The sequence below is a fragment of the Vulpes vulpes genome, chromosome 9 (assembly GCF_048418805.1).
Source record: "Vulpes vulpes isolate BD-2025 chromosome 9, VulVul3, whole genome shotgun sequence".
Lineage (NCBI taxonomy): Eukaryota > Metazoa > Chordata > Mammalia > Carnivora > Canidae > Vulpes > Vulpes vulpes.
This window is the reverse complement of record NC_132788.1, coordinates 85,514,076-85,538,056: the sequence shown is the minus strand read 5'-3', so window position 1 is coordinate 85,538,056 and position 23,981 is coordinate 85,514,076. Positions and strand designations below refer to the sequence as shown.

General features: G+C 47.6%; 1 protein-coding gene across 4 annotated transcripts in view; it reads left to right on the top strand.

Moving 5' to 3' along the window:
- FLNB (filamin B) overlaps window positions 1–23,981 on the top strand; it is a 138,092-nt gene that overhangs the window by 106,080 nt on the left and 8,031 nt on the right. For 2 of the 4 annotated variants that reach the window (XM_025985812.2, XM_025985798.2), the window contains 16 exons: window positions 321–510; window positions 2,339–2,586; window positions 5,499–5,570; window positions 6,314–6,416; window positions 7,109–7,249; window positions 9,894–10,022; window positions 10,901–11,074; window positions 11,958–12,116; window positions 12,368–12,571; window positions 13,598–13,750; window positions 13,857–13,979; window positions 16,011–16,277; window positions 17,151–17,288; window positions 18,531–18,646; window positions 21,808–21,940; window positions 23,337–23,513. In XM_025985812.2, coding sequence (XP_025841597.2) covers window positions 321–510; window positions 2,339–2,586; window positions 5,499–5,570; window positions 6,314–6,416; window positions 7,109–7,249; window positions 9,894–10,022; window positions 10,901–11,074; window positions 11,958–12,116; window positions 12,368–12,571; window positions 13,598–13,750; window positions 13,857–13,979; window positions 16,011–16,277; window positions 17,151–17,288; window positions 18,531–18,646; window positions 21,808–21,940; window positions 23,337–23,513 — 2,527 coding nt within the window. The remainder of the gene's footprint in view (window positions 1–320; window positions 511–2,338; window positions 2,587–5,498; window positions 5,571–6,313; window positions 6,417–7,108; window positions 7,250–9,893; window positions 10,023–10,900; window positions 11,075–11,957; window positions 12,117–12,367; window positions 12,572–13,597; window positions 13,751–13,856; window positions 13,980–16,010; window positions 16,278–17,150; window positions 17,289–18,530; window positions 18,647–21,807; window positions 21,941–23,336; window positions 23,514–23,981) is intronic. The other 2 variants (XM_025985819.2, XM_025985807.2) reach the window with 1 other exon arrangement.

Sequence of the window (23,981 nt, the reverse complement as noted above, 5' to 3'; positions counted from 1 at the left end):
GGATGTGGTGGTGCAAGAGCAGGAATCTCTGCCCCCTTGTCTCTCTACCTTTCAGTTGATCCAGAGCTGAATCACTACTTGTTCATGTGACGGTAAAATTCCTAAAAATTGACCATGTCCATATGGTGTTAAAGGGATCTGTGAGCCTCTCCTCTCCCTACACAACCCCCCCCCCAAAAGAAAAGATTGTATTAAACCATTAATTCTATCTCCTCCTGAATAAGACATAAATTAATAAGCAAAATGTGCCTCAGTTTCCCATGAGTGGTTTTTACGTCTTGATGACAACATCCTAAGTAGCATTTCTCTGTGATCCACAGGACCAAGAGGGAAAACCCAAAAGAGCCATTGTCCATGACAATAAAGATGGCACGTACGCCGTCACCTACATCCCTGACAAGACCGGACGCTATATGATTGGGGTCACCTATGGGGGGGACGACATCCCACTGTCTCCCTATCGCATCCGGGCCACACAGACTGGAGATGCTAGCAAGTGCCTGGCCACAGGTGAGTGTGGGTTTTGGAGTCAGAAAGCCAGGGGCTAGCCCTTCTCTGCCACTTAATGGCTGTGTGATTAGGACAAGCTGCTCAACCACTCTGAGCTTCAGTCAGACTTAGATGGAAGATCTTTCTGAGAACTTTTGAATTCAAGAAACTCTTCTCAGGATCGGAGACTGTTTCACAGGGTCATTGCAAAGATTAGATGAGGTCAGGCATAAAAAATGCTTAGCACAGTGCCAGGCACATGGAAGCTATTATTATGTTACTTTTGAAGTGGGTGCATTTGTTGAGATCTCAGCTGTGGCAGCAGCTCCCATGAGAAGCTGCAAATGTGTGCCTTTCCTTTCATGAGTAAATGGTTTAATTATTCAAGATTTATTCAGGAGCAATTCAGGTCAGCATTAGAGAAATGCATTCAAGGATCTAGGTTTTTCCTTAGCACTCGAGACCAAGCCCATGCTCTCAGAATATCTCCAGAAATATTTGAACATCACAGTCCCTTTAGCTTCTGAGACATGACTGTCTAAGACAACCACGGACCCTTTTGTTCCTGAGAATAGCTCTTGCTACTCTCATACTATTCCAGCAGATTCCAAAATGTGAATCCCCATCTCTGAAATGAAACAGATTTGCATCTCTTTAAATTAAACATAGGTCTACCCTGGATGAGTTCTCTCTCATATCTTATCTTGCTCTAAATGGAGAAAAGCTTTTGGCTTTTAGAGTAAGCTATAAACTGCCCAAGATGGTGATTTGGGGCTGAAAAATTGAGAAATTTTGAACCACTGGCCAAACCAATCCACCCTAACCCTAGGTCTATGCTGTCTGCCAGGAATGATTAGATTGCCTTTACTAGCCTGTAGGAATGATAATATTGGGCAGGGACTTACTCCATGCACTCTGGACCTTATTCCCTCCCTTGCTGGGGCAGATCCTGAGCAGAATCATCTCTCAGCCAGGGGGCTACTAGAGGCTAGATTTCTCGGTCTGTCATTCAAGGCCTTCCACAGACTGGCCCCAGATTCCCTGCTACTTACCATTCCCAGTAGTGGAATGTGAACAACATGCTCTTAGCATTCCCTGTTGCTTCTACACACTTTCTGCCTTTTTTTTTTTTCTTTTTGCCAATAGGCTTTTAGTTCACTTGTCTGCATTCCCTGTTTTGTGGTTCCCACGTGAAAGGGTGCCACCAGTCAGAGAGAGACTGGTCATGGTTTAGGGACAGGGGTGATAGGTCTCCCCTAGCCAAGAGTACCTGTCCTTCAGAACTCTGTCGCTACCTGTTTTCTCAAAAAGCCCTCTGTCGGTGTGGCAACCATGGGATACAGACTCCTGGAACTTTATTTATAGAGATGTGCTATAGGACACTCCTGAAGCACGACAGATCATTTTTTCTGTAACTTAGCTCCCCCTCTGTGTGAACACAGCACATCAAGCTGTGTGGTTCTTGGTGCCAGGCCTGCAAACTCTGTGAGATGAGGAACATCTTGAGAGCAGAGACTGTGTTTGGTTCCCTTTTGTGTGTAGCTGGCCCTTAAGAAAATGCCCCGTAGATGTCTGCTTCGGGAAGCTGACTGTCTTCCCCAGACCCCTGAATGCCGGCAAGCTGGGTCCAACATGTGGTTGACACTCAGAGCTTGTTTAGTGAGTAACGAATGGAACGGTCCTGTGAGCAGCGCCTTCCCCGGTGATCTGTGGGACAGCCCCGTGTGGCCGCCGTTGAGGGTCGAGCATTGACGACACAGACCACACAAAGGTGTGGTTTGTTCTCGGGCCTCCAGGGCAGCTGTCCGCGGCTGGAGCTTCCATTCTCTTCTCCTGAACTTTTCTCCAGGCCCTGGAATCGCTTCCACTGTGAAAACCGGAGAGGAAGTGGGCTTTGTGGTTGATGCCAAGACCGCCGGGAAGGGGAAGGTGACCTGCACGGTTCTGACCCCCGACGGCACCGAGGCCGAGGCCGATGTCATCGAGAATGAGGATGGCACGTACGACATCTTCTACACGGCTGCCAAGCCGGGCACCTATGTCATCTACGTGCGCTTTGGCGGAGTTGACATTCCCAATAGCCCCTTCACCGTCATGGTAAGGATGATTCCTTCCCTAGAGCACTCTGATACAACAGATAGCAATGGTAACAGCTGCCATCTGTTAAATCCTGGCTACAACATCCCTTCCGCTTTTTTCTCTCGTTTTCTTTAAAAAAATTTTTCTTGAGCAGTCATGACCTCGTACAGTCCCAGAGTAAATCTCTTGAAATCCGGAGACCCTTGACTATAAGAATTTTTAAGGAATCTTATTAGCCACCGAAGTATCCATCATGTGAAGGATCTTAGGCAAGATCCTGGCATAAGCCCAGTTCAGAAAGATACACTATGACCAAAAAAATGTGTATAAGTAAGACACCACAATTTTTCATCCTGCTAGTTCTTCCTCCTTCCTCCTTCCTCATCTCCGCAGCCTGGAGGAGAGAGGTTCCTGATGCCATTATGTCTGGAGACTTGACTCCTACCCCAGGACACAGAGTGCTTCCAGTTCTGTTTTAGAAAAGATTCAGATGTTGTAGAGATGCGGGAAGCAGCATGTCTCTTGAATAGGAACACCTGGAATGAAGGGTTCCAGAGAGGGTGGGACTCCTTCATATTCAACGAGTGACTTTTGGACTCTCCACTGATTATGAAGGTTCTTTAATCAGGAAAAGATTAGAAACCTCATTTGACCCGTAAAACCATTGTCGGCCTTTTTGCAGGTGAGGTATAGGAACAGGCTCAGAGTCAAGTTCACTGAGCCCAGTGTGCCTGCTCTGGACGGCCACCGACTGCCCCTCACGTGGTGTCCTCTGATGTCATGGCAGCTAGCCACGCCTGACCACAAAGTCCTCAGGCCTCAGTGACCTGGCCCCACACACAGCCCATGAAGCCCCTTCTAATGATTTCACTTTATGCAGCAGCAGAGAAGGGACTCGTTCCAAACAGAAGCCCATGCCTTCCAATCTGTTGTAGCTTTTTTTCCCCTTTCTGTAGATGTTTGTTTATCTGTAAACATTCTGCCAGAGATCTGGAGCCTTTTTTTTTTTTTTTTTTTTTTTGGTCTCAAGGATGTAAGCACTTGTCAACTTTGACACTGTTCATGTGGGAGTGTTTTTCTCCTTCAAGGCAGAGAGAAATGCAGCTAGAGAAATGCAGCTAGCTAAATTGTTCTTATTTACAGAGACGGGTCCCAGTTGTAGTTTCAAGAATTTGTTTTAGTCTGTAGTGGGTTTTATCTGGTTGATTAGAATAGCAGCGTGGAAGAGCAGCCCCTGGGTAGAGGCCATAGCCTTGCTGGTGCCATGAGCTAGGGATGGATGGGTTGGGAGGGTCCGAGTGAAAAAGTCAGTGTGAAAAAAATCTTGAGCCATTTTAACAGCTGCAACAGGGGCTTAAAGTGGGGGCCACCAAACTCATTGGGAATGAACGTCCCCTCAGCTCTGGATTACAAGGATATTTTGTGCAGACACACTGCTCCCTAGCCACTACTGAAGGCAGGAAAGGGGCCCGGGGTGGGGGTGGGTCACCCACAGTACGGGTTTGGGTCTGTATTCTCCCAGAAAGCTCCAGACTTTCTCCAGCCTTACCTAGATGGACTTTCTTTGCATGTGGATTCCCTGCCTCCCTCTACAGACTTGTGGCCAGAAGGATGGGTGCACCCAGTACTGTGTTCAGAGCTCACATCTCAAGGAGCCCCAGCAGGGCTGGTTCAGTTAAATACATCATGAAGTCACAGGTCTAGAAGCTTATCTGCTCATCAGCATTGAGAAGTCCTAGGTCCAAGTTCATAGTGTGGTCGGTGAAAGATCTTGCTCCCGACCACTTTGTCCCCACATAGCGCCACTGTGGGAGAGCCCCAGGAGGCAGGGATAGGGCTGTTCCCCATGTGGAAGCTTACAAAGCTGTCTTTCTAAGTGAAGTCCCCTTTCTGCAGATGCTAAAATGCACAGAAAGGAGTAAAGCAGGGATGTAAGCCTTCCTCCAGGGGGTGGCCTTCCAATTCTTGTTGATGATGGTAGAAGAGAGGGACCCTCTCTTATCAGGTTGATCGGAGCAGGAGCATAACGTCTATGGTTTTTAAAAAATGAATTTATAGACTTCTATTTTATTTTTTAAAGACTTCTGTTTATTATTTTTTTAAGATTTTATTTATTCATGACAGACAGACAGAGAATGACCCAGGCAGAGGGAGAAGCAGGTTCCATGCAGGGAGACTGATGTGGGACTTGATCCCGGGTCTCCAGGATCACACCCCAGGCTGAGGGCAGTGCTAAACCACTGGGCCACTGGGGCTGCCCGAATTTATAGACTTTTTATTTTTATTTTTATTTTTTTATTTTTTATTTTTTGACTTTTTTTTTTTAATTTATAGACTTTTAAAACATTAATACCACAAACCTTTATCAAACAAGAGGAGACCACTTTCCTAGTTCCATGCTGCAGAAGTGACTAGTCCCTATTTGCACAACACACCCATCAGCTTGGTGCAAGGGATCGTGTCATCCACATACACTTGTTTTCGTCTCATAGGCATAGGCACCCTTCCACATTTCGTTCATCAGGCTTGGTTGCTTCTTCTAGTGTACAGGTTTGCATAATTTACTAAACTGAGTCTCTGGCAGATGGACATTTTAGGTTATGTCAAGTTCTCTTGACCACAGACAGCTCTAGTAAAATCCCTGGCATATCAATTACCTATGGACTTTCGGGTTACCATTGTCATAGGCTTGCTTCCTAGAAGTGGCATCTCGGGTTCAAAGGGCTTGGGTGTTTGACATTTGGAGAAAGGGTGCCAGCTTGTTCTCCATGAGGGGAGGAAGAATGCAGGATCCTGCCAGAGCAAGTGGCTCCCTGCTGTACCAGATGGAGCAGAGACAGGGAGGAGGCAGCCCTCAGCCCTTAGAACCTACTGAGTAGCAGTGTCCCTTCAATGTGATTCCCAACTAATCTCCATTTGCCACCGACCAGGCCACGGATGGGGAAGTCGAGGCTGTGGAGGAGGCTCCGGTAAATGCATGTTCCCCTGGATTCAGGCCCTGGGTACACTTTTTTTTTTTTTTTTCCTATTTGCATTTCTGTGTTTACTCAGCCTTCATTTCAGAAAAGCTACAGCCTGCTTCTGGGGATTGCTTAAGCCCTCTGGGTGTCCTGGTCATTGGTTTGTCCCCCACTGATTGGTCCATCACAATGATCCCCGCTTCCTCTGTAATGAGACCCACCTGTGTCATCGTATGCGCTCCACGAATCTCCAGCCGTCATATCTGTGATCACGCTCGGTGTAGTTTGTCACCGCGGTTCAGAGGAACCTGGACTGTCTTCAGCCCTCCTGCTGACTCTCAAGGCCGCCCCTTGCACATTTGGTTTCTGTTCAGGGGGAAAACCACCTGCTGCTACTTTCTGCCACTTAAAACGCACCTTCTTTTCCAGGCCACAAGCAACTAAACCTTTCCAGGTGGAGCCTCTTGGGACTCACAGACATTGCTGTCTCTCACTTTTCCACTTTCCCGTGAGCACTGCTGGGAATTTTACAAGCAAACTGCCTAGTGACTTTTTAGCAATTGGTCAGCATGACTTCTCCAATCCTTCAGGCTCTGCTCTGGCCCTGGGGCTCTGCTCTGGCCCTGGGGCCAGTCGGACAAAGCCCATCCTCCATGGATGGACAGCCACATTCCCAAATCCTGGCTGCACTGACTTGCAAAATTCCCAGTTGCTCTGCCCTCTGTTGCTTCACTGGCCCACACTGTTGTCCACTCTCCCCAGTGATAACTGCTTCCTGTTTTTAGGTAACCGAAGAGGCTTATGTCCCAGTGAGTGACATGAACGGCCTGGGGTTCAAGCCTTTCGACTTGGTCATTCCGTTTGCGGTCAGGAAAGGAGAAATCACTGGTAAGCACTGTCATGAAAGCCACCTTGTTCTCCCTGGATTGCACCAGCTTTCCAGAACAGTGCCTGGGAGGTGGTTCCACTTGTCCCTAATACCTGGGGTCCTGAACCCAGCATCCCTTGTTCTTGCTGTAGGAGATTGGTCCAAGAGCCCCTGAGATTGCAGAATGTTCTCTGTACATTATGTGTCTCTGAAGGGGATGATTGATTTATAACTTGTTTACATCCTGGAGAAGGCCGGGGCTTCTCTCCAGGTTAAGAACGGCTGTATTAGATCCCTCTTGACTGTCAGGTTCCTGTCCTGCCTTTCTTCCTGCCTTGTCTTATTCTTGCACCTTTCCAGATGTGACATTGACACTAAAGTCTATATTGTGCAAGATTTTCTTTCTCTCCGAGCCTCCTTTTAATGGCTGTTTCTCTTTGAGTTGACATTCTGCTAATGCTACTGGCCTTGTGGTCTTTTCTAGTCAGTACAAAAGTAGATAACTTTTGACTTGAGTTGCCTGCTGCATTTTGTGGAGGAAAAAGGAAACAGAACAAAGGCAAACATGTCTCTGTTTTCCTGTTGTGGATCGTGGATGCTTTAGGCAGCCATGAGTGCTCTTGCATCTGAAGGCCACCTGCGCCTTGGCACTCAATTTCTCCAGGGCAAGTCGCTGGGGGGCTCACTGTCCTGTCTCCCTGTGCTCTAACAGGAGAGGTCCATATGCCTTCTGGGAAGACGGCTACACCTGAGATTGTGGACAACAAGGACGGCACAGTCACCGTCAGATACGCCCCCACTGAGGTCGGGCTGCATGAGATGCACATCAGATACATGGGCGGCCACATCCCTGGTGAGTCAGGCTTGGCACCTGGGGCAGTGTGACCTGCAAGACAACAGGATATGGGGCCTGAACATCTGGGAGGTTTGCAGAGATGTTCAGCTAGCTGACGTGCAGGAAGCAGTTCTTGGTGGCAGGATTGGGAATGCTGTGTGTCCCTCTGAAACCAAAAAGCCTGTGACCCCAGCAGAACCAGCTACTTTCCAGAAGGGACAGTACAGCTGAGCATCCTGGGTCACAGTTCAGCCCTTAGGTCCATGATTATTTATCTTTGTCACTATGCCTAGTGTGGCCAAAGGGTGAACTGGGAGAAAATGTGAGGCACATCGAGGGACTTTCCAGCCTGGCCTGCAGAGCCCTGTGTGGCGTGGGGTTTTGGGGTGGGAGGAGGAGAGGACAAGCTGCCTTATGTTCACACTGCCCTTGACAAGGAAATCCAGCTCAGATTTCATGTCTATCAACCAGCACAGTGTTATTCTTGTTCTTAAAAAAAAAAAAAATTGTTCAAATAGTTCTCTGTTTTTTAATTTAATATTTTGAGTGAACAACATACCCACATAGTGTAAAAAATGATATGGGGAAAGGTTTCCTTCCTGTCTATATCACCCACCTGACCTCTCCTTGAACTTGACTGCTGTTAATTTTTTATGTTGGATTTCAGAATATTTTTAAGACCCTACAAACAAAGGGGAAATACAGAGTCTTAAGCCCTTTCCCATTTGTACATTAATAGTAGCATACTCTACACATCATTCTGAGGTCGTCCTTTGCAGTATAATGGTGTATCCAGGTGGGCTTTGCATGTCCAAATGATAGAGCGTGTTTGTGGTGTCCCGCTGTTTGGATGAACTGTGATATATTCCCCCATTTCCCCGATTGGAGGACATTTAGGCTCTCCCCTACCTTTTGCTGCAGTGAACAGCCTTTATATCCATCATCTCACACTCATGAAGGTATAGCTGTGAGATTTAGTTCCCAGGGCAGGAATTGAAGGCCACAGGTAGAGACATCTGTCATTCCAATAGGTCTTGCCAAATTGCCTTTCAGTGGGGCACCCCCAGTTCATACACCCACCATCAGGAAAGACAAGCACCCGCTTTTCCACCAGTTTTGGATCTTTGCAAGACTGACATTTCAAAAAAAAAAAAAAAAAAAAAAAAAACCAAAACTGTATCTTACTGTGGCTTTGTTTGTATTTCTCTTATGAATGAGATTGTGCAACTTTCTATATGTTTAAGTACTATTTGATTTCTGTGAACTGAGCACTTGTTTCCTTGGCCAGGTTTTTCTATTGGGTTATTACCCTTTGTTCATATAAGTTTCTGAGAGCAAATTAACTATTGGAGAGATTAGCCCTTTGTGATAAAAGTTGCAAATATTTCTCCCAGTTCAGTATTTGCTGTAGTTTATGCACTTCTGTGTGCATAATATTTGTTTAAAGTGAAAATACGTTATCTGCTTTTATCTAAATATTGTAAAGTTGCAGATACAGAGAAAGTAAAAAATGTCTTTCTCCTCTTTCCCTTTTACTTCCACTACTTGGGTGTGTGTCTTTCCAGATGTTTCTCTCTGTGCCTGAAAAACATGCATATAATTTTGTTCTGTTTTTTCTTCAAAGAAACGAGATAATGCAATTAATGTTATATAGCAGCTTGTCTTTTTCTGTGGCACATTATGAATAATCTCTGAAGTTAATACACACAGATCTCCCTCATTGCTTTTTTTTTTTTTTTTTTTGAGAGAGAAAGAGCACAAGCAAGGGAGGAGAGGGAGAGAGAATCTCAAACAGGCTCCATGCTCAGTGTGGAGCTGGACGCAGGGTTTGATCTCACCACCCTGGGATCATGACCTGAGCTGAAATCAAAAGTCGGACACTTAACTGAGCCACCCAGGTGCCCCCTCCATCATTGTTTTTTGTTTTTTGTTTTTAAGATTTTACCTATTTATTCATGAGAGACACACAGAGAGAGGCAGAGACACAGGCAGAGGGAGGAGCAGGCCCCACGCAGGGAGCCCAATGTGGGACTTGATCTCGGATCCTGGGATCAGCCCTGAGCCAAAGGCAGACTCTCAACCGCTGAGCCACTCAGGCATCCCTCCATCATTGTTTTTAATGACCTGCGAGTAGACCATTGTTTACTTAACTGGCTCCCTATTGTTGGACACTGGAGTCTTTTTCTAATTTGGATCTGCATGCTATGGAAATAGAAGACCTTGCACAGGGCTGAGAGCAGGGTGAGGAGAAAGGACCACTGTGGGATAGATTACGAGGGGCCTCATAGAGCCTTACATTTTGAAAGGCACAGCAAATGGCCTTCACAAAAGACCTTTCCAGTTGTGTTCCCTCCAGTAGTGGGTCATGTCTCCACATGGTCAGATGTTTCCTCCTTATTGGTCAAGTGGAGCAGCACTGTCCTACCTGAGCCCCCTTCTATTCTGGAGCAAACTTTGGGATTGTTTTTCTTGTGCAGTACGAGTAGACCCCTTGGATATCGCAGCATGGTGAGCTCTACAGGAGTCTCCTTCTGATTTCTGCCCCTGCATAGGAGACACCACCCCTACCTGCTGTTAGGTGACTATTAAGACACTGGTTGTTCAAGGGATGCATTCCCCCGTCAGTGAGTCCCCCTCGATTTTGTGTTCTTTGCCAACACAGAAAGCCCACTCCAGTTCTACGTGAACTACCCGAACAGTGGGAGTGTTTCTGCATATGGTCCAGGCCTGGTATATGGAGTGGCCAACAAAACTGCCACCTTCACCATCGTCACTGAGGATGCAGGAGAAGGTACCGTGTGTTTTATGTGATTTTATGCTTCTGGCCTTACGTTTGGAGAGTTAAGTAGATACAGTTCCAGAGCAGCTTTTAAAAATAAGACAGCTGAATGATAGCATTTGTCTTTTCCTTTCTCATAAATCTCTTAGGTAGAGCTGCTCTGTCTTTACCCAAAACAGAATTTTTGAAGTCCTTTGTATTCTGATCAAAATCAGATCAATGCTATGAAATATTTTATGAGACTTGCTTGAAATTCAAACATGTTTTTAGTAGATGATGCTTTTTCTTTTCTTTTTTGCATATGTATGTATATCTAGAGGACTACATAAGCTACTGCCCATTCCAGATAAAGCTCTATACCTATGCCCATAGTTTGTCATGGAGACTTCTATATTTGTGATTCTTTTTTTTTTTTTTAAGATTTTATTTTTAAGTAATCACACCTAATGCAGGGCTCAAACTCACAACCCCAAGATCGATAGTTGCATGTTCCACTGACTAAACCAGCCAGGCACCCCTAAATTTGTGGTTCTTATGGGACTTTCATGATGGCAGTCAGTGTCCCACCAGCAGGGACAGTCTTTATGTGACCCTCCCATATGTGTGATTGATGTGCAGGATGCCATCCCTTTCATGTCCTATGTATCCCGAAGAATAGAGAAAAGTTCAGGGTCACTCCTAGTGAAGAATTCAGATGGTGGAATGTCTTTCCACTGGACAGGTTTACCATGTAAATTGCTTTGTTCTGACATGCCCCTTGCCTGAGCTTATGTGGCATGTAATAGTCTATTGTTCCTGGCATTGGGACCGCCCTAGATGAGGTGTTATCCCTGTTGAAACAAGAAAACACTCTCTCACTAAAGGCTCTCCCTTTTCCCTCCCGTCCCCAGGTGGCCTAGACTTGGCTATTGAGGGACCCTCAAAGGCCGAAATCAGCTGCATCGACAACAAAGATGGAACATGCACAGTGACCTATCTCCCCACCCTGCCAGGCGACTACAGCATTCTGGTCAAGTACAATGACAAGCACATCCCCGGCAGCCCCTTCACAGCCAAGATCACAGGTAGGGTTACCTGGCTTGTGGGGGGTGCTTCCTAGGGGAAGGTATGGCTCCCCCATCAGACCAGAGGCAGCAGGCTCTGCATCTAAGTGTAGGTTTCATGCAGACTCCTTGGGGGAATCTGTGGGGTGCAAAGTCAACTTTGGGCTGGCCTAATTCTTCCCTTAGCCGGTAATCCAAGGAAAAGGAAGCAGCAACCATTCAGAGGGTACTTTTTTGTGTGCCAATCTGACTCCAGCAGCCAATAGTAGGCCCTCAGGTAGCGACATTCAGATACCTTTTACAGGAGTACATGAACTCAAAGATGTCCTTCAGCATCACTACTAGATAGATTTCCTTGCTATTTACGGTTGGAAAACCTGACGGTGGGAGAGGTAGTGGCTTGGCCGAGTTCATGGGTAGGTATTCTGGGACTCCTATCCAGGTTATCTGATTCAAAGCCCACACTCCTAATGTCTCTGGTGCTTGCTGTGTTCATATTACACTGTCAATAGATTATATGGGAATTTGAAAGGCAAGGTTTTTGTCCTGCACTGTGAAGCAGTCAGCAGTCCCATGTGGAGCAGGAGGTGTATGCGCTTGAGGAACACCCCAGGTGATGGCAGGCAGGTGACAGGTGCCTCCTGCTGGCAAAGTCTCCTTTGAAAAGTGGTCCGAGAGAAGACCCCAGTCTCCTGCCAGTTCCCAGTCTTCCCTTTAACCAGACAGAAATAGCCAGCACTCATTGTTAGTTAGTCCTGCTCATTGTCCCAGATGGGTTTTTTTTCTCTTAGCTTTGAGTCATTCATCCTTATGTGCTCCTCTGTGACTGGCATGTGGTGTGAGGGCTCCTGGGAGCTGAGGAGACCACATGTAATAGGAGCTGCCCGGGGGGGATGTTTCCCAGACGACAGCAGACGGTGCTCTCAGGTCAAGCTAGGCTCTGCCGCCGACTTCCTGCTCGACATCAGCGAGACGGACCTGAGCACCCTGACAGCCAGCATCAAGGCACCATCCGGCCGCGACGAGCCCTGTCTCCTCAAGAGGCTGCCCAACAACCACATCGGTGAGCCTGGGCTGCCTTCCTAGCCGGAGCTGGGTGGGAGATGGGCCTTCCTCCTGTCCTGTCCTGAGGACCTGTAGCACCTCAGAGAGCCTGAGTTTCTCCATTGCAGTGTTGGCCCCCCGGCTTGGACACTCTGGGCTGCTGGAAAGTTTCCATCCTTGGGTGTGTGTCTCCCTCCTGTTTCCTCTCCTTCATCCTGTCCCCTCCCCCCCCACCCCTCCTTACAAACCCCAATCTGTGCTCTGATGCAGGCATCTCCTTTATCCCCCGGGAGGTGGGTGAACACCTGGTCAGCATCAAGAAGAATGGCAACCACGTGGCCAACAGCCCCGTGTCCATCATGGTGGTCCAGTCTGAGATTGGCGATGCACGCAGAGCCAAAGTCTATGGCCGTGGCCTCTCAGAGGGCAGGACTTTCGAGATGTCTGAGTTCATCGTGGACACCAGGGATGCAGGTCTGTGGGGGAAGGCTCACAGGAATGGTCTTCTTGTTGCTTGGGCTGCTTTGTCTTTTCATCCTACCACCTCCCGTTACTTTCTGAGCATCCTTCAAGCTGTAGGTCCTTGAACCTGCATTAGCATTTAGACCCCATGACCCTTAGTGAAGTAGGTATTATCTGCATTTCAAGATGAAGAAACTGAGGCTTACAGGAGTAAACAGCCTATCTGCTCCTGGCATTTGAATCCAGAGCCAAAACAAATCACAGATCTCTGTCATCATGTACGCTACACCACCGTCTGCAGCTTTCCAGGATCTCCTGGGCCTATCCCAAGCATAGGAGGTTGGGCCAGCTGGCCAAGGTCATGTCAGCTGAGTGGTGCTTTTGTGGAAATATGGAATCTCTCCCTGTTTCCTCTTTAAAATGGTTTGAATTGGATTGGGCCTCTTCAAACTATGCCACATTGTTAGTATCTTCATCTTCTGCCTTCTTGAGTGATGGCCATAGTGGTGGCTTCCAGACAAAGTCTCAGTCCCAGGGCAGAGGGCTAGAAAATTTCTCATCTTGGTGGGCCGATGCTCCCTGTTGATTCTTTAGGTCATTAAACTTTTGAATGTTCTATCTTAATGATTCACTGGCTGGACATTTGAGGCATATGGGGATAGTTTAAAAGTTCAAGTTCTCAGACCTGTAGCTGGTGATTAATACATGCCGTTCTTAGAGGTGTATGGCCAAGGTGTCTTCCTCAGTGGGTTCTGTAGGAGATAGGTGCTCCATGGGATGTTGATAGATATCTTTGAGAAAAGAATTCTGTGATCAAAGCCATACTTACCAGATTTTTTCACTACGGGATTTCTCAGAGCCTTTTAAACTGTTTCTCTGCCTGGGCCTCTTTAATAGGGGGCTGCCTATTGCTTCTGTCTTTGTGCCATCTGGAAATAGCAGTTTGAATTTCCAGAGCCAAACATCCTTTCTGCATGCATTGAGTGCCCCCTCCCCAATGAGTTGCAGTCCCATCAGCCTCGGGCTACCATGTTGCAGGTTATGGTGGCATATCCTTGGCAGTGGAAGGCCCCAGCAAAGTGGACATCCAGACAGAGGACTTGGAAGATGGTACCTGCAAGGTCTCCTACTTCCCCACTGTGCCTGGGGTTTACATTGTCTCCACCAAGTTCGCTGATGAGCATGTACCTGGTGCGTCTGATCCCCTCCGCCCTCCCCATTTGATGCTTGGGTTTTCTATAAATGCTGTGCCCCTCAGCCTCTGGGCTGCTCATGAGGGCCTTCTCGGTTCTTGCAGGGAGCCCGTTTACTGTGAAGATCAGCGGGGAGGGAAGAGTCAAGGAGAGCATCACCCGTACCAGCCGGGCCCCATCTGTGGCCACTGTCGGGAGCATCTGTGACCTGAACCTGAAAATCCCAGGTAAGCCTGAGGAGCTTAGGGGTCAGGGCAGTGAGCACCATTGGAAACCAGGTCTGGGCATGACCTAGAACATACTAAGTGCTCTATGGGTAACTATTTTTAAAGTAAGTAAATAATTATTTATTTATATTTTTAGTACTCTTCTCACACAGCCCCATCCCAGAAAAACTACCTGCTACTTTTTTCCTCTTCCAAATGAAAATGGCTTTATTTTGTCACAAGGTGGGGAAGATAAGCTTTTATATTTGAATTTACTATCTGTCAAATAGAGTCATGTCAGTGAGAGAATGGCCCTGCTGATGCCTATTGGAGGTATTTCAGAGATGTCAGCCCAATGGCATTGTTCCTTTTTTTTTATTTTTAAGATTTTATTTATTTATTTGAGAGAGCAACAGAGACAGATAGCGAGAGAGAGCACAGGCAGGAGAAGATGGAGAAGCAGGCTCCCCACTGAGCAGGGAGCCCAACCCTGGGATCATGACCTGAGCCAAAATCAAGTCAGACACCTACCTGACTGAGCCCCCCAGGTGCCCCTCCACATCGTATCTTTAATGACTACCTGAAATTCTGGTCCATGTCCTGATGCACCGTGCTTCATCGCATAGTCTCCATCCACGTAAGCTCACTTCTATCCCTGGGCTCTGGCAGCCCGTGCTCTGTAACATTCACCGCCGTGTCTGCAGGCTGGCTTCATGTCGGATGGATGCTGCAGGCTGGGATGGCAGGGCTGACGTGGTTCAAATGCTCCCCCACCTTGGCAGACCACCCTCGTGATAAAGGATCAGTGCCCATTTCTCCGTTTCCCCACCAGCACTGGGCACTAGGTTTCATTCTCACTTTGACCAATATGATGGAAAAATACGGTGTCCCGTTTTCAGTTTCGTTTCTCAGGTCACTGGTGACAGACTTTTTTCCTTTGCTTTACATTCCTCCTTTTGCAAATTATCTGTTTGTTTCCTGAGGAACTAGCGGGTCAGTTACTCTTCCTCCGAAGTCTCTCTAGCTCTTGGCTCCTCTTTGTTCCGATCAGATCCTTGGTGCCAGTTCACTCTGGGTGAGACTCACTTTTCCCCTCGTTACCTAAATGAGCCTCTGGTGTCAGAGTGGAGGACAGGCTCATCAGCTTCCAGATGTTCCTTTGGACCCAGGCCGTGTGGGGCGACCCTCTCCTCAACTCCCCTTCCTTTCTCTGTCCTCAGGGCTCAAAGTCACGGCTGCTCAGCCCAGGTCGTGTAGGGCTGGCGAGTGCAGCTTCATGTGGCTCTAGGTGATGTCATTACTTGGTCACCCAGCATGCAGTGTGCCTGTCTCCACCACGTCAGTGTGGGCATGGTCACTGGCATGGCATGAGCACCTCAGGTGCAGCAGACGTGGTCTGCTTCCCGCTGTCGGTGACCTGAGGCGTCACTCTTCTGAAAGCATGGCGTCTGGTATTTGACTTGCTCAAAGCTTTGCTCACGCATGGTTTCCCTTTGCAGTTGTGACCAACATGTGTTCACTTTTTTCTCTAAATGCATTTTGTCTTGTTGCCTAAAAGAAATGCCAGGGCTTGTTGAAAGTACAGGGTGACGTTTCTTAAATTCTCTGCCCTTACCTACCTATGGAAAAGAGCTCCTATAAGCATGATAGATGGGCACATGTCACCTTTGGCTTAGAAACATCTGAGCTATTGTAGTTTTTATTTACCTGCTGTCACTCTCAGTGCCAGGCTCTGGTTTGAAACTGCTGTGTGGACTTAGCTCCAGCCAGGAAGACGGTAAAAGTACTCCGTGGGGCAGAAAGTGTCACTGTCCCTAGAATGTTCTCTGCACTGGGTGGCTGGAGGGGCCCTGCTGTATCTACGGTGGCCACAGCCACCCAGTGTTTGGGGGAGACAGGAAGGTGTCCCCTGAATGGGAGGAAGCCTGAGCACCCCATACCCGCTGGGCTGCACCTGCCTTGCCCTCTGCTGCTTGTCCTGCATGGCCTTCTCTGCCTTGGTCCCTCACCCTAACCCTGCTCTCTTTCCCCCAAACTCCCGCCCCCTTTCAGAAATCGACAGCAGTGACATGTCGGCCCATGTCACCAGCCCTTCTGGCCGCGTGACCGAGGCAGAGATCGTGTCCGTGGGGAAGAACTCTCACTGTGTCCGGTTTGTGCCCCAGGAGATGGGTGTTCACACAGTCAGCGTCAAGTACCGTGGCCAGCATGTGACCGGCAGCCCCTTCCAGTTCACTGTGGGGCCCCTGGGTGAGGGGGGTGCCCACAAGGTCCGCGCAGGAGGCCCCGGCCTGGAGAGAGGAGAAGCAGGGGTCCCAGGTGAGTGTTCAGGCAGGCTTTTTACTTGAGAAGAACACGAGGAGCCTGGTGGTGTGAGCACCCGGTGTTCTTCACCCTGTTCCAGAAACAGACTCTCTGGGTGGATGGTTCTGATGGTGGTATTAAGGGGCATCCTTTATTTATTTGTTTGTTTATTTATTTATTTAAATTTAATTTAATGTTTTTTATAAATTTATTTTTTATTGGTGTTCAATTTGCCAACATACAGAATAACACCCAGTGCTCATCCCATCAAGTGTCCCCCTCAGTGCCCGTCACCCAGTCACCCCCACCCCCCGCCCACCTCCCTTTCCACCACCCCTAGTTCGTTTCCCAGAGTTAAGAGTCTCTCATGTTCTGTCTCCCTTTCTGATATTTCCCACTCATTTTTTCTCCTTTCAAGGGGCATCCTTTAAAACAAGGCTTCTGTGGCTACACATGTTTGGGAGTTGCTCACTTACCCAAAGCTAAACAAGTTTCTCACTGAGGGGCCCCTTGAAGCCTATAACGCTTACACACAGCGTCTAAGAGGGCAGCAGACTAATGAAGCTCCTCAGAGCATCCTGTAGTGCTAACATTCGGTGGAACACACTAGAATTCTACAAAACCAATTGTAGGGTGGTTGCTGGTGGGGACAAAACAAAACATTCTCATCTTTTTCTGCCTTGGTTGGATATATTCGGAGATGCCCAGTTTTGTATGAATTTCATGTTCTCATGGCTGATGCTTCCAAAACACTGATGATGCCCTCTCTTGGGGCTCTGCTTGGGGTTAAGAGAGAAAAGGGAGCAACTGTAACCCAGCATTGTGGGTGTGAGCAAGAAGAGAGCCTGTCCCAGGCTCGGTCACAAACCAGGTGTTTCTTTGCTTCAGCCGAATTCAGCATCTGGACCCGGGAGGCAGGCGCTGGCGGCTTGTCCATTGCTGTCGAGGGCCCCAGTAAGGCCGAGATTACATTCGATGACCATAAAAATGGATCATGCGGTGTGTCTTACATTGCCCAGGAGCCTGGTATGTAACCACCGGCCAACTGAGGACATGTTCCTTGTTGGGGGTGCTTAGGTTATAAGGAACAGAACCCTGGCAAGCTAGCTAGCTCTTGTAGAAAAGGAATTTATCTGAAGGGGTGCATGGGAGCGCCTCCTAGAACTGCCACGGTAGGAAATCCAGTCAGGCCTCCAAGGGGCAGGAAGTCTTGTTCTTTGGTCCTTCTCTCTTGGCCTCTCTGCTTCATGCTTTCATTCAACCATGGTGTTCTTGCCACTAACCAGCCTTTCTGCCCATCCTTGGCCACTGGTGGTTGTGGCTGCTCTAGAAGAGTGGCCTCAGCATCTGTGCTCGCTTGGGCAGCAGCTCTTGACCTTCTGTGAGCCATGGACCCTTTTTGTCAGGATAATGTTTTGAAACATATATAATGCATTGGAGTATAAAGGAAATCAGTTATAATTAAATGTAGTTATCAAAATCTTCAGGGGAATGTGTAGCATAGTAACATATACACATCTCCCTTAACATAAGAAGTCATAGCATTTGGTGATGGTCTGTTAACTACCTGTATTTCAAAGTAGTGGCGAGTGTAAATCATGTGTCAAGGCGTATCTAAAACTGTAAAGTGACATGAAAATATCTGTGATCTTTGTTGGTGACAAAGTTACAAAGACTTCTAATGTGTACTTCTAGTGTTTCTTGTTGGCATTTTAAAGAAAGGAAATGCTAAATTTCAACCTGAGGTTAGTGAAAGTGAAGATGTAATATTTTTTTCCAATTCAGCTTTCCTGGGTCTCCCGAATTATGTACACAGGCCCTTGGGGAGGCCCTGTGGACCCAGATTAAGAATCTTGGTCTTTGGGCAGCCCGGGTGGCTCAGCGGTTTAGCACCGCCTTCAGCCCAGGGCATGATCCTGGAGACCCAGAATCGAGACCCATGTCAGGCTCCCTGCATGGAGCCTGCTTCTCCCTCTGCCTGTGTCCCTGCGTCTGTCTCTTTCTCTCTCTCTCTCTCTCTCTCTCTCTGTCTGTCTCTTGTGAATAAATAAATAAAATCTTAAAAAAAAAAAAAAAAAAGAATCTTGGCCCTTGCCCAACTAAGGGAATCAACCTAAACTAAGTGACCTACCCTCAACCAACTGGCCACTGCCACTGGGGAGGCAGGGTCTCTTGGAAGGCATTTCAGTCCTAGGAAAGAAGCAAGAGGCCGCTCTGGAACCACCTTCCCAGAATATCTGAAATGATGGGACTTTCCTGCCTCCACAGGTAACTACGAGGTGTCTATCAAGTTCAACGATGAGCACATCCCCGAAAGTCCTTACCTGGTACCCGTCATCGCGCCCTCTGACGACGCCCGCCGCCTCACTGTTATGAGCCTTCAGGTGAGACGCAAGGAAACATCCATCTCCTTGGCCACAGGCCAACCAGTGAGACCCTGGACTCTTGAGGCCGCTTCAATCCTCCCTGCAGTGCCAAGGGCCCTATCCCAGTATGACCACAGATGCTGCTAACTGTAGAGGAGCTTTCCCATGGCAGAGTCAAACACCACCCCCCCCCACACACACACACCCCCGCCCCACGTTTAGGACAGGAGACACTTGAGGCAAGTGAAAACAGAGCCACAGTCAACAAAACACCTCAACGTTTGAGAACAAGGTTGTCTTTTAAATATTTATTCAAAAGGAACAAAGGAGGCCTGTTAATAATTGGTTAAGGGATAAGGAGGGCTTTCAAACGGAATGAACACAAGACCAACAGTCTGGTTACATTTTGCCTGCTATTGCAGGGTTTCTTTTCCTCAAGCCCCTTGGCGATTAATTTTGTGATGAGGACTTATTTATAAGTGTGCAAGGCATTATGTAAGAACTTTATCAGTATTGCCTCATTAAATCCTTGCAAGAGCCTAGTGGGTAGGTTTCTCCTGACCTCATTTTAAAGATGGAAAAGCTGAGATACAGAGAGGTTATGGCTACCAGAAACCAGCTAATATGAGGCAGAGTGAGGATCTCTATGGCCCCAGAACCCATGGTCTTAACTGTGGCCTCCTTAATCCCCACCCTGGCACTGTGGCAAGTGGTCACATCCCAACCTGTTGGGATGCCAGGAAATGCCACTTTTCTCCTAGCATAAATCAACTTTTGAGTTCAAGGTTGCATTAGAGCTTACAGCCGAACTAAGAACCACTAGGGATGCCTTTGGATCTCTGCTCAGGACACTGAAAAGTAATTAGGTGTCTGAATCCTTTGCAGCCTAACACCAGAATCCCCAAGTCTGATTTCTGATTAATGGGATTTCTCAGTAGCCTTCAGCTGCCCCCCAGTTCTTGAAAATACTGGATATAAACCCAATCCTGTATCTCAGGTTGGTCATCTCCTTGCTCTAATTCCATGCCCTTGGTTTACACTGGAGATTCTAACCTTGCCTAAGGAGAATTGGTATTGCTGGAATAGTTGGTTGTTCCAGTCATTAGGGAACCCAGACAGAACCCAAAGCAGAATCACAGTCAGCAGATTGAAGAGGCCTCATCTGGAGAGTACCAAGGGTGCTAACTGGTCGCTGTGGTGTTGATGTTTTTCTTGTGTTTCATTTAAAGGCTTCTTAACAGAAGTTCCTTTTGTGGCCAACTTAACTAAAACCTATGGAGGGAGATAAACCCAGCATTTGTTGAGGGCAAAGAGCTGCCTTCATGCATCTCAAAGATTTCTTTCAGATCTTCTGAGGTGTTTATCTCCCTCTTGAGGATTTAGCGGCAAGCGGATTCAGGTAATGTAAATGGTTTTGTCCCCCAAAAACCTGGTTTGGGGAAATCCTCTCCAGAAGACTTTTCTGAAGAGTCCTCTCATTGCAGTTGGGTTGTAAATATTTGAATAAGCATGCAGCAGGCTGTGTATCTGTCACACTTTTGTAACCCGCTGCCACAGTTGGAGGGACGAGTGTCAGCTTCATCCTGTTTTTCCCCCGGATCACTTGGTGCTGAGTGATATGTAAATTATTTATCGGAGATTTGCTGGAGGCCTGCACGCCAACATCTGGTGCTGATTAGGAAAAGAGAGGCGTGTATTGTTTTGTCTTGCTTTTAAGACTTTTTAGAAAATTGAAGTCGGCTGGTATTTGGTGGAGGAGGGGATGGTGGGATGGGGGGGGCATCTGGTAATCAGAGGTTCCTTAATTTTGTGCATAGTCCTCACCCCCCAGTCTGTAACCTCTAGTGCAGCACAGTGTAATAGGATGTTCTACAACAAGGGAAATGTCTCACATCTCCTCTATGTGATATGATAGCCCCTGGCCACATGTGGCTATTGAGCGCTTGAAATGTTGCTAGTGTAACTGAGGAACCAAAGCTTTAACTTTAATTGATTTAAATATAAAAAAATATATAGTCTCCTATGGCTAGTTACTACCAAATTAGGCAGTGCAGCTTTAGTGCCTTGCTAGGACTAGCAGCCTCAGCATTGCCTGGCAACTTATTAGAATCCTAGAATTCCAGGCTCCTCGCCCCCTGCCGTCAGACCCACTGGATCAGAATCTGCATTTTAACGAGACCCCCCACGTCCTTCAATCGCACATTGAGGTACCATCTGAGGAGTGGTTGTCCAATCAAGTTTACCACAAAACTGCTAACTTGTAAAATTTTGTGGCTCAGGACTGGCCAATTTTAAAATATCTTAAGCATCTAAACCTCTAATCCCCTTCTCCTGGAAGAGGCTGTAGTTTCCAGGGCAGAGCATGGAGGGTGAAACTGATCCAGTGAAGAGTGAAAGCTAATCTTCCTCCTGTTGTGTTCTTTTTGGGGGGAGGGGATGCAGATAACTTCTAAATGTGTGTTAATATTTAACGATAAGCTGGCCTTTGCGAGCCTTTCTGTGTATGGACCAGGCCCTGTGCTCAGTGCTTAGAATGCATCACTCATTTCATCCTCACACAGCAGCTGTCTGGTATAGATCCCATTATTGTGCCCATTTTACAGATGAGGAGACTGGGACTTGAAGGTTGAAACTTATTTGCATAGCTAGGAAATGATAGTCACCCCAAGTCCTGCTGACCCTTAACCATGTATGGTCCTTTATGAGTTTATTAATCGTCTCCATTCCTAGTCTCAAGATAAAAAATAGCAAGGATAGAAAACTTTGTTCATGTTGGTGAGTACATGGTTTTGTCGGTCACCAGGCTCTTCTTAAAAGGGGGCCCTTCCTTTTTTTGGCTGGGAAAACAATGGGTTTCCTGGCTGTCCAGGTCTTGTTTGGGACATGGAAAGTATAGTTCTGTTGACCAGGATGTCCGTAAGTCTCCAAATCCAGTAACCATCTCTTCCAGCCGGAACCAAGTGCTAGACTACGCTGATGTGTGTCTCCACCACCATATATACAAAGCTAGAAGTGTGAAACAAGGCACCTGCTCTTCTGTTGTCAGATGTTATATGGATAAACATTCTGGGCCTTTTTTGCATGAGAACTGTCCCCTGGAGTCCTGGGGTCAGGTCAGTGTGTGCCACTGAGCAGTAACACCATGGGCCGTAACCTGTCCTAATGTATTAAATTCCCAGGAATCGGGATTAAAAGTTAACCAGCCAGCCTCCTTTGCTATAAGGTTGAATGGGGCAAAAGGCAAGATCGATGCAAAGGTGCACAGCCCCTCTGGAGCCGTGGAGGAGTGCCACGTGTCTGAGCTGGAGCCAGGTAAGCCAGAGGCCGGTGTGCAGGCCCCAGCATCTGCACCTCCCCAAGGAGCGTTTCTGCAAACGTGCACCTCCGTGGAGGGCTAGTCAGCCTCACCAAGGCCAGTGAGCCTTCAGATTCCCTTCTGCTGTTGTTGCCAGGCACTGTTTACAAATTAGGGTATAAACATCTGCCGGAGACAAGGAGACACTTTGGGATATAGCCTTCTTTTTTTTTTTTTTTCTTTTTCTTTTTCTTTTTCTTTCTCTTTTCTTTTCTTTCTTTTTTTTTTTTTTTTAAGTAAATACTGCTTTATTTTCAGATTCCATTCACATTACATTCATTGTGATTTTTTTCTCATAGTTTAACAAAACCTTACAGATTTTTAGTATGTTGTTGACCTTATGGCATGAGTAAGTACTCTTTGACTTCACTTACTCTGAGGGAAAAGTTAATTGATGATCATTCATAAATTTCAAAGAATCTGGGTCTCCAGGATGCTTAGTAGCCTAAGATTTTCCTGCCTGCTCCCTTGACATATGGAATCCTCTGACATCTATCAACTTTAAGGAGCCATTTTGCCAGTGAACCTTAAGTGTGAGACACTTGGGAGGACACGATGCCTGCCCTCAGAGAAGCTCAGAGTTGGGTGGGGACCTGGTCAAAAGCCTGCAGTCCCCTGGGGAGGACCCCAGATGGTCACCAAGACCCCAGGGGAACAGAGAACCAAACGATAAAGGAACAGGAGAAAAAAATAGTTTCTGCCTTGATGAGGCCTGGACATTGAAAGTGGGCCCTGATGCATGAGGAAGGGCCCTGTGATCACTGCCCTTATCGGGCATTTACTATGTGTCCTGTGATGTGTTCAGTGAAGGTGGACATCTGGAGAGGTACAACAGGCAGTCTGCATCCCAGGTGGGAGGGCTTCAAGGAGGAAGAGATAGTTGGGTGGTACATGATTGATGGCTATGGTTGGCATCTGTTTTAGTGCACAGATTATCTTGGCACATGCCATGACCCACACACACTGTGAAAAACCTGGCTGTTGCCCTGGGGGGCCGTCACTAGCTTAGAGCTTTATTCAGAACCATTTCTTTTCCCTTCAAGTTGCCAAATAGGGTAACTGTGAGAAGTGAGCTTTTCACAAAGGAAATATTCTCCAAAGGCAGATATCACAGAAGATGAAACCTAGAATTTGAGATTTGGATGCATTTCCCAAAGGGTTGACAAGGGGCACACAAATAGGCTCATCTGGTTTTGAAATCCAACATATTGGGTGCCAGGCATCCAGTAGAGCTGTTGTCTTATTAATGATTTAAAATTCACCATCTCAGGCCGGCCTTCCATCCTTTGTCCTCACCTCACTTGGTGGTGTCCACGTACTCAGCTTTACCCTGTATTTTACTCACTCTCCTAGACAAGTACGCCGTTCGCTTCATCCCCCATGAGAACGGCATCCACACGATCGACGTCAAGTTCAACGGGAGCCACGTGGTTGGAAGCCCCTTCAAAGTGCGCGTCGGGGAGCCAGGACAAGCGGGGAACCCTGCCCTGGTGTCCGCCTATGGCGCCGGGCTTGAGGGGGGCACCACAGGTAACACTCTACCTCTGCCTCTTATCTTTAACTGAGGCAGCTCCAGGGGCAGAGCCAGCTGGAGCTCTTCAGGCTTCAGAAGCTCTTTCCACACTCCCCCAGGGAAGCTGTAATGATGTACACTCTCGAGCTCTTGATCTCCAGAGTTGTTTTGGGACATGTGGTTTGACCCGTGAGCAAGGGCTTGATGACCGTGTTATCACACCTCATTACTGTGTGCTGTGTGTCGCCTGTCTTCCTTGGCCAAGTGCCTTGACGCTGATTGTCAGGAAATACAGCGCCCTGCCTTTGCTTTTGAGGGTTTCTTTGCCTGCAGAGGATTCAGTGCCTTTGGAAGGCAGCCTCTGCCCTTAACCCTGGAGGTTTGCTGCGTGTAACGGGCCTCCAGGGAAGTCTCCTCAGTTCCTTCAGCGGTCCCCAGGCTCACAGAAACAGCCTTCAGTCGGCAGTAGGACCCATCATGGCCTG